This window comes from Nanorana parkeri, unplaced genomic scaffold (assembly GCF_000935625.1).
Source record: "Nanorana parkeri isolate BGI_ZX_2015 unplaced genomic scaffold, ASM93562v1 scaffold122, whole genome shotgun sequence".
Taxonomy (NCBI): Eukaryota; Metazoa; Chordata; class Amphibia; order Anura; family Dicroglossidae; genus Nanorana; species Nanorana parkeri.
In genome coordinates, this window is record NW_017306390.1 from 249,137 (window position 1) to 268,304 (window position 19,168).

The 19,168-nt window shown below is 39.1% G+C and overlaps 1 protein-coding gene across 1 annotated transcript in view; it reads left to right on the forward strand.

The window, feature by feature from the left end:
• The window catches only part of CLCN4 (chloride voltage-gated channel 4), a 51,238-nt gene that overhangs the window by 26,377 nt on the left and 5,693 nt on the right, over window positions 1–19,168 (forward strand). The window contains exons 8-10 of the mRNA XM_018553514.1: window positions 1,814–2,359; window positions 4,661–4,847; window positions 8,359–8,757. Coding sequence (XP_018409016.1) covers window positions 1,814–2,359; window positions 4,661–4,847; window positions 8,359–8,757 — 1,132 coding nt within the window. The remainder of the gene's footprint in view (window positions 1–1,813; window positions 2,360–4,660; window positions 4,848–8,358; window positions 8,758–19,168) is intronic.

Below are 19,168 nucleotides of genomic sequence, written 5' to 3' on the forward strand. Positions count from 1 at the left end.
ATATAAAATTATTTAAAATTTAACACTAAAATGATATTTAAATAAAATAATTGTAATTGCTTTTCTTTTCCTAGGAACTCAGCAATTCTGTTACACACACTTGAGGCTACATGTAAAGTACAATACTAGTAGTCCTAAAAGACCACAAATTAGTCTGCAGTAACTTCTGGGACCCATTTGGACTCATTTCAGAAAACAAAACATTTAGTTTACTGTTTGCTCAGCTGTGAATTTGTAATCATGTCACCTAGCACTCGTTTGCATTGCAGAGTTAGGGGCCCTCTGCACTTCTACACTGGAGGTAAATGACTTTATATAATGAGCAGCAGTAAACTATTGATTATTCAGTTGGGAAATGTAGAATCTTATGACAGGGACTTAGGAAACAGAGAGGTGTAACAGATGGAAAATATGTTAACTGTAGTATGTAACAGATGGAAAGCAAAGATTAGAGATGCAAAAGTGTAACCAAAGTCATTGACCGGCCAATGGTCATAAACCAGAGCAGGAACTTGCAGAAGACTCACACAACACTTGGAAAGGAATTACATGGTGTCAGCTTGTGGTTTGGCTCACATCAGTCATCTTTATACTCCACATATACTTTAAGTAATCCAAAATCTTAAAGCGGACCTTTACCCATATCTTTAAAATAATAACAAACACACCTTTAGAAATCTTTAGTAATGATAATCTACAAACAGATAGTTCTAGATAATTGCCGGCTTTGTATTCTTTGCACACCTTATTTCTCTTTTCTTCCCCAGTCTTCTGGCAGTGGCCATGTTTACTAAGGGCAGATTACTAGATCTCCCTTTATTTCCTGGAACTCTGTCACATGTGACTAGACATGTGACTAGGACATGTGACCATGCACATCATCTCAGGGGAGGAAAATGCCTTTCCCTGAGATCTCCTGAGATTACTGATGAGATTTTCCAGCGATGTTCTGCTGATGACAAGGCAATACCAGTGTGCATTGCTTTGGCAAACTGAAGTAATTTGCACTTTCAGAGCAAGTGTAAGTATTTCAAAATGACAGCATTTTACACCTGACATGTCTATGTTATTATTTATCATCATACTAGAAGGATGCATTGGTAGAATTTGATTTTTGAGTGTAAAGGTCTGCTTTAAGTTGTCATCACAACAGGAATAGAGACAAAATCTCCCAATGGGGACACTTGTTTTAGTGACAATTCTAAGAGGTGATTTGTCTCACTGGGACACAGATAGTAAAAAAAACCTAATTGGTGTTTTAACCATTCCCTGTTCTATACAGAATGAAAAAAAGTTTGCCGTTAGATATAAAAATAAGTAAATCCAAAAATCTGGCCTCTTAGCTGTGGATACATTTTGGTGGGTTTATTAATCATCTCTTAAACTCCAACATCCCAGTTTTAGGTAGACATCTATGAGTTTTTTCACCAAATGGCTCTTCAAAACTATCTGCAATTTTAGAAGAGTCTTCCACGATTCATTGGTTGCTCTATCTCAACAAGAGTTTTCGTCTGCCATAGTGTAAGCCTGGTGACCACATTGCTCACTGTAAAGCTGATCGAGATATAGGGCAGCAGAGTGCTGAAACCTTAAACTCTGTGAAGAGTTCTTCCCTTTGGGACCCCTCTGGAAGTTTAAGAAGATGACAGCTGTTTTGCTCACCAGTGTGTGCTGAAATCGAGATGTTGGATAAAAAACCTCTCTCTGCTTTTAAAGGATGAATGGATAATGTAAAACTGAGAGAATGTTAGGTGTATCTCTAGACTCTTAAGATTAGGATTTGATCAATATGGCATTTGTTTTTCTTTTTTAGGTCAGTTACTATTTTCCTCTAAAGACACTGTGGCGTTCATTTTTTGCTGCCCTCGTTGCTGCCTTTACCCTGAGATCTATCAACCCATTTGGCAACAGTCGTTTGGTTATGTTCTATGTGGAATATCATACACCATGGTATATGGCAGAACTTTTTCCATTTATCCTTCTTGGTGTCTTTGGAGGGCTTTGGGGAACACTCTTCATTCGCTGCAACATTGCTTGGTGCCGCAGACGCAAGACCACCATCCTTGGCAAGTATCCAGTGCTGGAAGTCATTGTGGTCACTGCAATCACTGCCATTATTGCATACCCAAATCCATACACTCGGAGGAGCACAAGTGAGCTGATCTCAGAACTGTTTAATGACTGTGGAGCTTTGGAGTCTTCTCAGCTCTGTGATTACATCAATGATATCAACATGACAAGACCAGTGGATGATATTCCAGACAGACCGGCCGGTCCAGGGGTCTATACGGCAATGTGGCAGTTGGCATTAGCTCTTATTTTTAAAATTATCATTACAATATTCACATTTGGTATGAAGGTAAGCCCCATATTGTATAACTATGTGTATTACTATTATTTGTATTATTTTTTTATTATTATCAGCTAAAATTCAAATATTTCTGATTATTGTGACTCCTTGGTACAGTAATTCAATAGAGGGGCACATTGATCAATATTTTTGTCTGCACATTTTGATGCAGAAATGATTTATGATGCTAATGCTGTGCAGAAGAAGTCATAAAAATAAATCCATGCAAAAAAGAAGACAGACTCAATTTAAAAAGAACCTATCTTTGATTTTACAAGTCTACATGAATACATTCCAGACATTTCACAATATTGAAGCATTTTTTTTTTTTGCTGTTAAGGCATACCTTTTAATATTAAAAGGCAGCCCTTGGATTCTAGTCAAAAATGGCTTTGTCTAGGTACAGTCTCTCAAGGTCTTGCAACAATAAAGGGCACTGCATGTTATTTTCACCATTTTGAGAATTATGCATATCCGGCACTGTTTTCAATTGCTGCTATACATTATTTTAAATTAATGTTGGCTATACATGCAATTATGCTTTAATAAAAGCATTATTATATGTAATACATGGGCAGGATGGACCACTTGGTCTACCGTCAAAATTCTATAATTTTATGGCTATTTCTATGCCTAATCCTTAGCAGTATTCCTGTTAGCTCAGATGTTTCTGTTATAATATGTGTTTCTTGGTTTAAATTGATCAATTATTTAGCCTGTTTTTCTCATCTAGAACATGTTCTCCTTTATGTTAGCCTGTAGACTTGTTACAGGTGTCTTTCCTGGTTTCATGAATATTTACCACTTGTTTTAATAAAAGAGACCACCAAGAGACTCCGCTGCAGCAAGTCACATGGGAGCACTTTTCTAAATATTTAAATATCTACCATTAATAAAATAACAATCCCTCGTGATACAAGTACGTCTTTGATAGAAGTTTCAAGTATAAATATCCTCTGGTTGTAGGGGAAGTACTGAACACTGCAGAACAGTTTTGGTCTACCTGATCTGTTTTGTGTAGTGACCTGAAATGTGTTTTATCATTGTTCACCTCAAGTGTGTCTACACTGAGTCCTTTGTTAAATTACTATAATATGTAAATTAATACAGAAGTATCTAATAACATAAGCTAGTTAAATACATAGGATACTAGTATGGGGATATAACCACAGAGTGTCAGTTATACGGTTTACTCTGAATTACTGATTGTCCATCAGGCATTTTTAGATACACACACACACCCTAGAACAATATTTTCCTTAAAATATTTTAGTGGAGAAGAAAATCAGCACTTCTGCACTGGAATATTTTAGACATTAGTTGAATAAGACAAAAATCACAGCAAACTCATGCAAGGTGACTTGTCCTTCAATGCTGCCTTTTAGTTAAAGGGTAGCTATACTTTCATTAAAGATGAATTTTAAGTTTTGCTTTAATTACACGTTTACCTCTGTGCTGTACTGTGCTGTAATTCTGTAAAAACTCTATTGCAAGTTCAGCTGTACCATTAGGCATTTTTGTGAGTTAAAACATGCTAATTTAGATGGGTTGGTAGTGCACCTCAATACATGATAAAGTCCACCTTTACTTTTTTCTTGGAAAGATAGTTCACATCCTTGCATTGTGTTATGTGTTGTGGCGTGGCTATGTGCACTGGGGTGTCATTAAAAATGAATGGCGCTGACAATCCACGCAGTTAAGTGTGGTCCTGATCATTTTGAATGTCACTCTAAGGCACTGAGCCCATTCAGCACAGTAAACATGTGTATTTGTACACCGTAATGCACATATGTGAACCGTCTAGGTTACTGCCATGTATATGTGTAATTAAGTGCTCAGTTGAGATATCTGAGCTTCCTTCACTGATATACAGTAGTTCACTGCATAGGCACAACATTGTCTCTAACTATATGCACTACCTATGAATGTTATGGAGTACATTTCTTTTCTGGAGCAAGGTATGTTGTAACTCAGTCCTTTCCTCAGGAAACAGCTTTGTCCCCAAAAACATAAAGTATTACCTCATGCATTGTAAACAAATATAGTATCTTATAGATTTTGGCTTGTAATGTTTAAACATTGTAGTTTTTGCCATGCGTAGGTATGGTGGTGCCAACAGAATACTTTCAAAGTTGGCAAAGCTGTGTTTAAAAAAGCTGTGTTTAGTAGAAATAAACTTGTGATTGTGACATTAATCAGGCCTTAAACTGAACATTGAAGGACTGATGAAAAAATTTATTACACAGCGCAGACTTATTTTATTTTTGACTATCTCATTATGCCATAAGCTGTGGAATTCATGTTTTATAGATTCCATCTGGCTTGTTCATCCCAAGCATGGCAGTTGGAGCCATAGCTGGCCGAATAGTTGGAGTTGGAGTGGAGCAACTGGCTTATCATCATCATGACTGGATAATCTTTAGGAATTGGTGCAGACCAGGAGCGGACTGTGTCACTCCAGGGCTCTATGCCATGGTGGGAGCTGCAGCTTGTCTAGGTGAAGTATTATAGGTTATTACTTCTGTACCAATGTATCATTTTGAAATGACTAGAAAATCTCTATACTGATTCTTTTTATGCCAACTAATGATTCATACTGTATCACAAAAATGTATGTTAAATGTCCTAATAAATATAGTGTAAGCTTTTAGCTATTTTAGAAAAAAGGAGGCTTGCAAGTTAATATTTGCTGAAACTGAATATTAACTTGTGCTTTACCTATGCAGGGAAAAGTAAAATGTTCACTAAACTGCTGCCCTTTCTACTTGTTTCACATTCTCAACTTTTTTTTCTTTACCTCGCTCTGCTTGTCCACTGGTTGCAAATTGATACTTGGCATCGCTGGGCATGGGTGAACATATCACTCGTTATCATAGCGATCAGAAGCTGATATTACTGGCTCCCAATTATTGCTGTGAGACCAGAAGCTGTCGGTGACAGAGGGTGCATGATCAAGCACGCTCCCAGCACAAACAAAGGAACACATATATGGGGCATCAGAGATCAAGGTCCAATCTGTGCGGCCAGATATACAGTATGCGTATGGCCAGACTTAATGGGTTAAAGAACTCAAAGAAACAGATTTTATGGTAAATACAAAAATCCATTTTTTTTCTTCTTATTCAATAAGGGACACAGGATTCAGATATTCCGAGACAATTGGGTGGCCCAAAAGCAGCCTACCTAAGGGGTGGGCAACAGTAACAAAAAAAACAGGTACTGAGACATGTTCCCGGTCCGCAGCTGCAGAGATCAGGAAATGTCTCAGTACATGTGATTGGCGCTGTCAGCTTCCTGGCGGGCTCGGCACATGGAGCTGCGAATACGCCCGAGCCCATCACTAATGAGGACTCCTAGTAAGTCCATAAAAGAGGTGACTGGCTGGGGGATGGTGTTCTCCTCCCACTGGGCTCCCTACCTGGTTCTGGCCTTACTCCGCCCACTGGCCTTACTCTCGCCCACTGTAGACCTCCGCTGGCTGTCCATGCTTCTGGGCTGTGATTTGTGGGAAGATAGTGGGAGGGGCCGGACAGTGTCAAAGTCAGTGTTCTATAATTTTTCTCGCCCCTACTGTCCACGCGGGCCACTATCTGCTGAACTGGTGGTCTAGAAATCTGATAAGGATTTAGCTGCACAGTGCACACTCCCGACAGTACAAAGATCTTTAATTTATGGCATTGCACCCAGGATCACTCTCTTTCTCTTCCCCTCCCCCTCAGAACTCCGGTGGCACCAGGAGAAGTGCCCTGGCAGTTCACAGACTATGTATTCACATGCCTGCACCTCCACCTGGGACCAGGAGCAAGTGTTAAAAAACAATCATCCTCTAGTTCAAAGAGCAGAGGGAGAACTTACTGTGAGGAGCTCCACACACTGCATGACAGGCAGGCTCACATCTACGGCCAGATCTCTACAGACAGCCGCTGGAGCTGCTTGTATACTAGCACTAGCACTGGAGCCACTGCACCCCTGCTTAATTTAGCGGGGGGGCGGCAAAGCGTAACACAGGGGGGGCAATTGCCCCCCCCCCCCTTGCCCACCTGTAGTGATGCCTATGGTCTAGAGACTGAACACATTGTTATTAGATTTGACAGTTATGGAACTAAGCAAATGGAAGTGCCTACCAGGAGGCTACCGCAAACTGATAGTGTTTAGTGTCCACAGAAAAACAGTGTCCTGAAAAGATGAATATGTGCAAGTATGTATTCTTGATGACCACAGAGGATAGAAAGTGTTCCTGATAGAGGGAGGCTATGACAAACCTGGTGCTTGCTGTGCAAAACATTTGGTCTGAAAGAAATTTAAAGTGTCCAGCTCTTAGGGTGGATGCCCCATTTTGGTTTTGGTGGTAATTCCCCAAGATCCACCAAATTAGCACAGGGGTCTGCTACAATGTGCAGAGACACAGGCCAGTTGGACATCATGTTTTAAGCTAAGAAACCAAGACCTAAGCTGAATCTTCCTAGGTCACTAGCAAAAAACAGACTTGCTGGGAGTGGGAGGAATTATAAATGGCTGACCAGTGTTTTTTTTTGTTTGTTAGTATCCAGATTCTTCCATTTGCGGCAGTACAACCTAATTGTCTCTGAATATCTGAATCCTGTGTCCCTTAATGAACAAGAAAGAAAAAGGTTTTGCCTTTAGTTATACTTTAAGTAAAGACATTGCCAATACAAGCATAACAGAGCATTGCAAGAAATTAATACTATCTACAAAGCTGATTATATTTCTTCTGTTCTTTATAATATCACAATTGCCAGAAACCTATATAAACCAAAACAATGTTTTAAGTTTATAAAAATCTTGTTCTCAGGCAATAAAATACAAAATTACAGTTGTGTGGCTATCATTACTGCCAGATTAAAAGTGGATTTTCTTCTGTATTTCCAGTTGGCAGTAGACAGAACATTTTTTACACGTTACTTGAGCGAAAGAGAAAAATTGCAGACAAAATTAGATTAGCACCATATATAAAAGAATTGGAAATCCTACTTATTACCTTTTTAGTTCTCTTTATAATGGCATGAGTAGTCATTTTAAATATGTTCTGAATATATTGCGTATTTTTTCATGTATTATTTTCAAACATAATATACCATTTGGTAGTCATAGCCCTTTGTGGAAGAAAGTGTTATTTGCAACTTGACAATGCTATTGTATTTAGAGTGATGCTGTTATTCTGTAACATTCATAATATATTCTCTAAGGATCTTAAAAGTTATATGTAATACTGCTTGCATTTTGGGGCCTCTGACTGCTCTATGCCAGGTGTTTTTCCTGGAACAGATATGGTCAATAGAGGCTGGCAATACTGGATCCTTAGTTTAGACCAAAGGTTGACCAAGCAGGTCTCCTCCATTCTTCATGGCCTAGTGGTGATGCATGAAAATAATTTTTTATTTCCCTGAAACTTCATGAAAATGTGCAATCACAATTAAGGTGTTTTTTTGTGTTTTTCAAGGTTGCAGTTGAATGTAAATGGCTCCTGATGGTTACAGAAGCTCCAACTGTCACAGAGCTCTTTTGGTGGCAAAAAATGACCACTCAGTAGCCTCATTATTTTAAATTTTCTCACACAAAGAAAAAAACAGTGGAAACGAGTGGTAAAAAAGAATAAAATAAAAAAAAATGTAAAGTGACAGTACACAGATAATGATCTTTATCAGAAAAAAAAGAATACAACATAAATACAAAGCTCACTGAATTAAATGAACTAAAATACCCAAAGTATATCATAAAAAATGTATATTCTGTAAATAAAGAATAAGAACCAGCTGCTTAAGCAGCTCACAGAGCAAAATTAATAGTTTCAATTTCGGGGAAAGTTCACCCATCCCTACTGTTTATCACTCCATCCCCTCTGTGAAACCTTTTAATTTAGCCACTGGAACTAGCATGAATGTTTTTTTTTTATTTGAAGGGTTACAAAAACAAAGATACTTTTAATTTAAATACTCTATTTTATGCGGTAAGTCTTAAATTAAAATGTTATCTTGTTTCATTAATAGGTGGTGTCACCAGGATGACGGTTTCCTTGGTTGTCATCATGTTTGAGTTGACGGGTGGTCTGGAATACATTGTTCCACTAATGGCAGCTGCCGTCACCAGCAAATGGGTAGCAGATGCATTTGGAAAAGAAGGAATTTATGAAGCACACATCCATTTAAATGGCTACCCATTTCTTGATGTAAAGGATGAGTTCACCCACAGGACACTGGCCACGGACGTCATGCGGCCTCGTCGTGGTGAGCCACCACTCTCTGTTCTTACCCAGGACAATATGACAGTAGAAGATGTGGAGACTTTAATCAAGGACACCGATTACAATGGTTTCCCTGTTGTGGTATCCAGAGACTCCGAACGTCTAATTGGTTTTGCCCAAAGAAGAGAACTTATAATTGCAATAAGTAAGTTTCTGGTTTTGACGTGAGTTTTGCACTGATTTGTTAACGTCTGACATTAGTTGTCTGTCATGATTTGCTATCTGAGCACAGGTTGCTAAAGTAGAACAAATCAATTCTTTAGAATTTTAAAACATATAATTATAAAATAAACCCAATCCTTAATTCCTAAATCAATATTTATCTATTCATTTAGCAGCTGGTAGGGATCTCCCAAATATTAAAGATTACTCTACATATAAAATACATCCAGACTTTAGACAATACCCTAAATACAAGTTTTGATTGTAGACACATAGGGCCCGATAAAATATGTTTGGCTGTTGTAAAGCAATGCAAAGTCTCATATGGTGTATTTGATTGCGGTGCATTGCATTTCGTATGAACTATTATGTCACAGTTTATTAGGCGCAGAAACCATGATCTTGACTCGTGTGCCCCAGCCTCCATTGCACCAAATATTGCCAAACTAATTTTCTAAAATGTATTTATTTGGCACAGATCGTGCGACTTGAACGTCATGTCACACTTTGGATTTTTTTTTTACATTTGGCCCACTAGTCGCATTTTACTGTTTGAACCCTTCAACTTGAACATTTATTTGGCAGATTCCATAAATCATTATTCTGTACAAAAAATATTTGGCGCAGCATCAATAGCTTATTGGGCCCTATCTTTTGCTGCTTTGTTTTATGCTGAATACAATTCTAGATATTCATGAATACATTTTATTACAGTATTGCACATGTAGATCAAAAAGATCTTAGTTTAATTAGCAGCACTCCTAAAAATACACAGACGTTTGTAATATAATTGTTAAACTAGTAAACTATAGAAACAGTTCATGTCGCAGATGGCCATCAATGGGAAAAATGACGTAAACCGATCCTAAACAATTGACTGCATATGTAAGCAGAAAATTAAGTGGTAATAATGAATGATAACATGTAGCAATGAGTAAGAAACCTGCAAAAAATAAAAGGCAGAAGGTGAATGTTCTGGAGAAATTTAGATACATTAGGTCATCTTTCATGTTAGAGAAACACTATAGTTATTATTGCTAAGTATGCATATGTGCTATATGAAATTTGTTTTACATTATTTTGGTTTAACGGTCATACATTTGCTTGCTTTCAGTGCTTTTTACAATATCTGAACTTAAAAGAAAGATTTGTATATTAGCCAGTAGTGGAAAATCTCCCTGTTTATAAATTGTTGAGATAAGATATCTGCTACATGATATGAAATCTGGAAGTGTGTTGTTTAAGTGGGTCAGGTGTGCACTGAAAAAAAGTGAAGCGTAAAGCACAATTGTGTTTAACCTTACAAAACAGTAGTCTGTATATGTAATGACCAAATATGGCTGCTTCCACATACCTATATACAGTACATGGGTTGACTGGGCACATCTGCTCTCAGGGCCGCTGCCTACCTGCCATATACAGAACTGGCTCCTGTCATCTACAAGTGTGGGGCATGACCATCCTGAAAAGGAGCGTGATAGCTGTTTGTGGCTTCTTCCCATAATCTTTACATAATGCAGCTGTAAATGATCGGCAAACCCTGGACGAAACCACCTTGGATTGCCTTCCAGGTTCAGGAAGTAATGTCACCATGTCACTTCCTAGACCATGACAGTGCTTCCATTCAGCTGGACTGTAGCTGTAAGCAGCATTTAGACGGTGATCAGGGGGAAGCAATGAGTTTGAGTCTGAGCAGTGCAACCATAATTATCAAACTGTAATCAAATAACTAGCATTTAAAAAAATTTTTTATTAAGAGTTTCAATTGCAATACAAAATAGCTAACAATGTGAAAAAAACACATGGACACCTGAAGTACAACATTCAGGGGCACATTTCTTCAGGTAAATTAAATGAAAGGTTTACCATAAAAAGCAAAACATATGAAAATGTTGGTATGAAATCCATGTTACGAAGGGCTATTGGGCAATAGGATGAGCCTGAGAGTGGGTCTTTGCCAGGCTTAGGAAGCAAAATCACATGGGCATCAGAAAAAGAGTCCCCCTGTCTCCAAATCATGAGTCTATAAAGAGTGCAGGTGAGGGAACAATGAGCTCTCCTTTAAGGAACAATGAGTAAGCTCAGAGAAATGGAGATTTAACAATCCTCTGGCTTGTTTCAAGGCAGTGAGGGAATCCTCTCCAGGAGAATCCGCATAAGCTGCACCACACTCCGTCTCCCTGTCCTGCAGATCTCTCCTAGCTGATTCATGTACCCAGGGCCATAGCAGCGCGTGTGAAGCATTGGGTGATGTTACACGTCTGTTGGGGGGGGCCCATTTTTTTGTTCTCGGGTGCAAAAAGAGCTAACTATGGCTCTGCATGTACCTAACAGAGGCACTGATATGTAAAATATACTCCCCCCTCATAAACACTTTTAAAGCATCCCATACCGAGTCCTCAGGGGCAGACCCAGCATTGGATTCCCAGAAAGTGACAACATGAGGAGAGACCTGGGCCACTCCTCTCTCTTCATCCACCAACTAGGAGATAATCGCCAACAGATAGCATGCACCCAGGAAGGGGACCTAAATGAAACAGCTAGAGGAACATGGTCACATAGACCCACCCAGCAGGTAGGATGCACTCAACACCAAACCCCAAAAAACCTGGTTACCAAAAGACAAATCAATATTTCACGTCCAAATCAATGTGACTGAAGCTGGCTCTGTCCAGGCAATCCGCTCGCGCCCCGGTGGTCTAAGAGTATTAGAGGTATCCAGAGATGCGTCCAGGATATTGTCCAGGATATTGTCCAGGATATTGTCCAGGATATTTAAGTCTCTCACAAAAAGCATAGGAAGGGACATATATGGAGCTAGCTTGTCCAGTATTTCATAAAGTACATGTACCTGAAAAGGGGGAGGAACATATAAATTCACTACTGCAATAGTTTGAGTCTTGCTTTGCAGCACTAAGATGAGATAATGACCTCTCAAGTCCAAAAGTGTATGCAAAATAGTGCATGGTAATGGATTACCGATTTAAAATAGATACACCTTGGGCATACGCCTAATATGTAGCATGCACCTCTCTTTGAACTCTTGGACGTCACAGCGCCAATTCTTTACCTCCCTGCAAATGCATTTTCTGCAAGAGAATGATGTGAGGTTTGAACGGTTTCAAGTATTGACAAACTAAGGAGCATTTTTTTATGTTCCAGGATATTAAATTAATACTTTTACCCAACGTGACACAGCACAAAACAGGGAATGATAGGTACATAAAAGTAAAATGGTGGCAAACCGCATCAAAATTCCATCCCACCCAGAATAAACCAGACATGAACTCACCCCCACACCAAATTTAAAAGACCAATAATCGTGATATGCAGCTCTCGAGCCATACTAAGCCCTAAAAACACCCTGCTTCCCCAGAAACAAATTAAACATACTGAAGCAAAGCTGTCTGTGAACGTCCAGGAAAGACCACCTATAATTCTGGATTTCTGCAGAGAAGTCCAAAAAAAGATGAACAACTGCATTATCATGAGGGGTATTTTAAATTTTATGCGATGAGAATTACATTTGGCTGATTATATGCTTTATAATCAATATCCCACACTCCCTCATTATGTGCATATTGCTGCATATTCTGTATTTTACACAGTCTCATACTGTATGCTGTGCTTTACTTTACATCTTCCATAGCCTCATTCTCTACTTTGTGCTGTACATCCCCCATTTCACACCACTGTATTCTGTACACTGTGCTGTCCATTCCCTATTTAATGCTGCCCCATTCTATGTTTTGCTGTACATTACTTATGCCATGCCACCTGTATGCCATGCTGTATGTTTCCCATTCTACTCGGCTTCATTCTGATGTGCTATACACTCGCTTGTGAAAAGGTAACACTTTACGGGTTAGTATTGGCAATGCATCTACTTTCTATGTTTTATAAACATGAGACCCACTGATCGATCTTCATGAGACCCACTGATCTATCTACTTTCATTTGTTCAGCCCTCCAGTGTGGGTAAATTGGCTCTTAATATGGAACCCCCCTGACTGTTTTTTACACTCTAATGGCAACTGTACTCTGTGTTAGCCCCAGACTGTAATAAATCCTACCCCTTTAACACCCCACCCTGTGATGGTGGCAGGCTCAGACCCACCACTGCCCATCACTCAGCCTCATCCTGCACCCCACATCTAAGTGGCAGCAGACTGAGAGTGATTTTCACTGGGGCCGGTCAACTCCGCAGCTGACCTTTTACACTTAAACAGTAGCCATCAATGTGTTTTTTTTAAAACCAGAAATAAGAACTGTTCATAGCATCTTCTGTAGAAATATCTTTGACACTTGCTGTTACACCCAGGAATGTACATAGAGTTTAAAATATGGTAGCTTTCTTCAAAGAGGGAAGGATTCTTTATTTCCTTAGAGCACTCAGAGATTCAGCTGAACAATTTTTTAATATTATATATATCATAGAAAATAACAGTAAAATAAATACAATTAAACCCTTCATGACTGAGGCCTTTTTTTAATTTTTTTGCACCCATGTTGTATTCCACATTTTAGGCCTGGAAATTACTTAAAACCCCCAAACATTATATATTTTCTGAAAGCCAAGACCCTACAGAATAAAATGGTGGCAGTTGCAAATTTTTATGTTGCATGATATTAGCGCAACTCCTTATTAAACCCCACGATTTTGCGAAAAAATTACTTAAATGCCCCAAAACACAATGCAATACCCATTTTTTAAATAAAATATAAATGATGAGGTTACAATGAGTAAATAGATACCCAACATGCCCGGGTTACAAATTGTGTGCGTCCGTGAAACAGCGACAAACTTCAGTACCCCCCAAAAACCATAGACGACGCTTTAAAAGCCCCCACAGGTCATCAATTTAGAGATACCCAAAAATACTGGCCCTAGAATTATTGCTCTCACTCCAGCGTGCTCGGCGATACCCAACGTGTAGCATCTTTTCATACATGCTGAGCATGTTCGGCTGAACCAAAGGGAGCCGAAGCCAGCCAATATACGTCTTAAATCAGCCATATTCGGCTGAAGTGAGTAGCCAAACGGCATTCGACTCCCTTCACTTCGCCTTGTTTATTCACTCAGCTGTCTTTGGCAGCTTAGTGAAAACCCCATAATATCTAATATGCTCTTGCTGAGTGATATTGTGTCTGGATGATATGTGATATGATGATACGATGATGACATAGCATATCTCTGCTGAACAACACAGTATAGGTGACATAATATCACAGTATGATATACTATCCTGCTACTGTGTGATATCATATGCTGCTGGTTGCTTTTCCTAAAAGGGGTTCTAAAGCCTCCTGTTTTTTTGCCTATATCTACTGCTGACAAGCAGTAGATATAGGCAAAAAGTAAAAAAAAAACAAAAACAGCGGTTTAGACTGACCTCATTATCGCTGCGCGCTCCCGCGGCGAGAGTCCAGAACTGTTCATGCGGCCGCAAAGGATCTTAGGGGGGAATGCGCAGTTCGGATTCTCGGCCCGGAGACGAGCAGAGATGCAAGGTAAGCCTATGGACGCGTGCACCCGCCTTAGGACACCGATGGATCGGAAGTGCTTGTAAGCAGAGAGATGTCAGCGCTGGATTGGAGAGCCGCCGCACCGCTGGAGGGACAGATGAAAACATGGGGAAAGAAGAGGAAGATCGTATTAAGAGACATCATTTAAGGTAAGTGCTGGCATTAACATGGGGGGAAGGGGAAAGAAATTATCCTTTAATGTCACTTTAAAGAATTTCTGGCATTATGGCCTACAGCCTCCTTGCTCTGAGTACATTCTGCTGTGCTTCAAAGTAGCTGCTCATTTAGCTCAATGCAGTGAAGGTCTCTCATATCCAAACAACACTCTCTAATGGTGTCCAAGTTACGTTTTCATACAACAAGGATAGATACAAAGTACAGTAGATGCTTAAAACTGGATGCATCATCATAATGACATTTATGGACAAATACAAATGCATTATGTTTAGTGAAAGTGCAGTCACACTTAACAGTTAATGCTACATACAATTTGTCATCGGCCGCTCTTTATGCTTGTCCTTTTTTATGATAAGCTTGATTTGTCACATAAAGCAGAACACCAAGAATAATCTTTTATGGAAATGGTCCAGCTAGACTCAATATAAGTATCCTTATCTGATCTCTGGAGGGCCCCTGGGGATGCTCAAAATCATTGTTGCAGTCTGCGCTGCATACAGTGATAGCTGGTCTCCTATGGCTGTGACTTCATTGGCTTCTCTCTGCTCGCTCGGCACTTCCACCATTCAGAGAAAACCTTGTATATTTTTCAAAGAATTTTCTGAGTGGATGAGGTGGTGATCATTGTGTCATCCGCTCCTCCTCTCCACCTCATTCAATTATAGATTATTTTGCATTTATTGAAAAAATATAAGCATCCCCAGCGGCCTTCCAGAGAATAGATATTGGATACTTGCATTGAGACAAGCTGGTCAAATGTAAGTTTCCATAAAAGATAATTCCTGGAGTTCAGCTTTAATTCTAGATATGTATTGAGGTGCTTAACATCTTCCGCAAAAAGAATGATTTCAGTAAAACAATAATCTATTAGCCTGAATACTATTATAAGCAAAACAGCAGAACTATTCCAGTAAAACAGGCTTGTGCTGCCCTAGACTCTCAGCATATGGTCCCTCAGGTCACATCAGGAATCTTATTTCATTGAACAATAGCAAGCATACCACAGGATCAAACTGCTTTGAAAGCCAGAAAAAAACCTTATCCCAAACTTCTTCAGAATTTTATAAACAATCATAAGAACCCACTTACTTCCCAGACAGGATGAAACATGCTGCCAGTCCTTTTTTAAAAGCTCTTTTTAATCAAACCATTTTGCTTGCAAATGAAATGAAGTATTTGTAAAATGAGATTCTACGTACGTCTGAGATAATTGGAATGCTGGTAAACATAAATGCTGTCACTACAGCTAACATACTCTTTGTTAAGTATATTAGACATCCATACCTCTCAAGTAATTAAGAGGCAAATAGTCAGAGTTATCATATAGTCTCTTTAATCTCTCACTGGTATCTCATTAATTTCTACTATCTCAGAATATGTGAGTTATGTATCTGGAATGAGGGAATCTGTAATGTTTTTTATTCTTGTCTGTGCTTATAATTATAAAATTTTTCATATCCTTTAGGAACTTATTAGCAGAAAAGTAATATGTAAGCGTTATATATAATCAGTATTAATTTCCAATTAATATTTTGCCCAGCTGAGCAAGTAATGTACACAAAAGACCATTTTAAACCAAAGGACAGCTCTGCTTTCTAGCACTAATATCCAGAATTTTAGTGTTATTTGTGGAATTGTCCTGTTGGCCATTGCAGGTTACAACCATGTGATGATATAGGAACAAAACTGATGTTTTCCAGTCCAACTACCTTTTGATTATTGACCAAGGCAATGGATGTCAATATTCCATTTTTTATTGCAGAAAGGGAGCAGAGGGTCTTTGATGAGATCTGTTTATGCTCAGAGAGAGTATGGTCTTGGTGGAATTGATAGGATTTGTAGATAATTTTTAAAAGGGACAGCTGCCTTTTAAACCATTGCATTGTTTTAAGATGGCCATAGATATTAGAGGAAGGTCTGATGTGCAAGCTCATTTTCACTGATGGATGTTTTTGTTTGCCTAGAGTGTTATACGGAAATTCACTCATGGGTCCCCTGTGCATGCTATGCATGTGCATCTGGGAAGGGTAGCATAGCAATCAGGCACAAGGTTATTTTGTGGGAACAGTAGCTATTGGATGAAGATATCAGACAATGCTAATTGCTATTTCCCGCAAGTTAATAGGCTGGGGTGGTCTTCAAGTGACTGTTGATATGGGGATCCACAATGAGCTAAAATGGATGACAATAGTCTAATGTCTATTGGTACATTTAAAGTAAATGCATGGTAGATATTAGAAAGGATACAGTCAAATCTCTGTGGTTAAGAAGAGATTTCTAGAAAGTTCAATCTAGAACCTTTGGGTATCCATACTTAATGGTTAATCGGCAGAGAAAGATTGCTTTATACTTTCGTTACTGGCACAGGCTATGTACCACTTTCTGCTGACTGTTCAGCTTGGCAAATATTTTTTCAAACAACAGTTAGCTAAATGCCCAGGTCTATGCGATCTCCCTTTAACTGATGGCTAACTCTGTTGCAGATTGGACAGGTCACAGCATGGATGGAAAAGTGCCAGATGCCTAATTCTCTTTTTTATACAAAGGCACCTTGTCTATTTTTTAAATTTTTTTACTTTCTTAAAATCATGTAAATTATTGGGCACTATTAATAGTTTTTTTTTAAAGGGCAAATGGTAACATGACTAATGTAACACTGATATTTTGAAATCATAATAAACATAACTCCTAACTTTTAACATTTTGAACTGGAATGATGTTAAGTGCATTTCCACTTTTGCAGCCAAATTAGGATAACACCTATTTTATATTTGTTGTATGTTCTCAATCACATAGCATAAAGCGGGGTATACATGCTTATATTTTTCATCTGTTTTTTATATGTTTCATCTGCAGGCTGAACGAAGAACATATAACATATTCCTCCATCAATTCTTGCAAGCATTGATGGATGAATCCCAAGTTGTTTACCTCTATCAGAATGCCCGGACGGCACAAGAAGCTTATTGGCTGTTAGCTCACTTTGGCCGAGAATTTTCCAACAAGCCCCTTCGATCAGCTGATCGAGGGATGCCAGGAAGACGGGTGCCGACAGCAACACCCATTGTGCGGATTTTGCTGGTTCATCAGGGACTGGCCCAAATTCGAACCATGTATACCTGGCTTAACTTTAAAGGAGAACTATGAGGTGAGTGCTTTTCATCCACCTCATGGTTCTAGCCGACCTGTCACAGGTCGGCTCAGTAGATCGGGAAGTGAGCGAACACATACCGGCGTTCGCTCACTTCTTGATCCTGTCACGGCTCTCTGCCGTGACAGGGGAGGGGCTGGATTTCCCCCTCCCCGCTCCGATCCTCCAGCGCTGACTGGCGGAACGGATGGGGGAGGGGGCAGGTACAGCTGGCTCTGCCTCTGGATAGGCAGAGCCAGCTGTCAATCACGCAGCTGGTCGGATCCAGACATAATTGTCGGGATCCACTTCAGCTGCGGCGTCTCAGTATACCGCGAGCTGCAGCTCGCGGTATACTGCAGCGTCTCAGCATACCACGAGCTGTAGCTGTAATTTGTGTCCTCCCATTACTCTAAGGAGAACTATGGGGAAAAGCCCTAACCCCATATTTCTCCTTTAAAAATATTTGAAAATTGCTGCTTATTGGAATGCAAGGGGAGTGGGAAGTTAATATTTGACCTAAGTAACCCTGTCTGTGCTGTGCTGGCAGATCTCATCATCAGTTGTAAAATAGATTTGAACATTGTCTGTCCTAGCAATGGGTTAAAGATCTGGAAACATTGTATGTTGTAAGAGGATGCTCAGAATATCCCTAGTCTTTCTATGGGGTACAGACAGAGTTTCCTGTAACTTTCAATTTGTACAGAGGAGCTACACAGACACAAAATAATTTTTAAAATAATTTTTAGGTATTTTGTGTGAATATGAACACATAACAGACATAGTGTGCAAATCTTAAAATCTACCATCTTCTTCCCAACCTGACCCTATTTAGGTATCGCAGTGCCCACTTCCTCTATGTCTTGACCCTTCATGGGTTCCAGTACTGAACCTTATTCAGGACAGAAATAATGCATTAAATCAAGGAAAATGTAACCTCAAGCATCTACTTTCATTTGTCTTTATTATTGCTATTCGTAATCAATGGGAAAGTCCTACTAATTGTTGGTTTTCTTTATCAATTCTGTGTATCGCAAACTCAGAGATATACAAGTATGTTGGAGAGTTTTGTCGCTAAATAGAAATCACATGATAAAACTGTAGATATGTAAGTCTGTCCATGAAAAAAAATCTCATTTTAATAACTTACAGAATCATGTTGTAGGCCACGTCCAACAAAAGAGCTTGCAGAGAGGTTGTCTTTAATTTGAAACATTGGAATAACAAAATAACTAAACTACAAACACAGCTGGTGGGATTAAAAGGTTTTCAGCCTTATTGTCCTTGTCTTAATAAGCAGAAAAATATAATTATGGGTGTTTGTTGTCTGACATCTGCAAGTGTATCAATCAGAATGGTAAAGAAAGGCCAATTTTTATGCATGGCCAATTTCATCCATCAATTTCGTAACTGATTTTTTTTCATGACTTGAACAGGTTACCTGCTGTCACATTATGTTATGTGTGTAAATATGATAAGATACACAATAGTGGTATATTTGATGCTGCTACCTTCTGCAGTGAAAAAAAAATCAAACATACACTATATTAAATTCCTATCT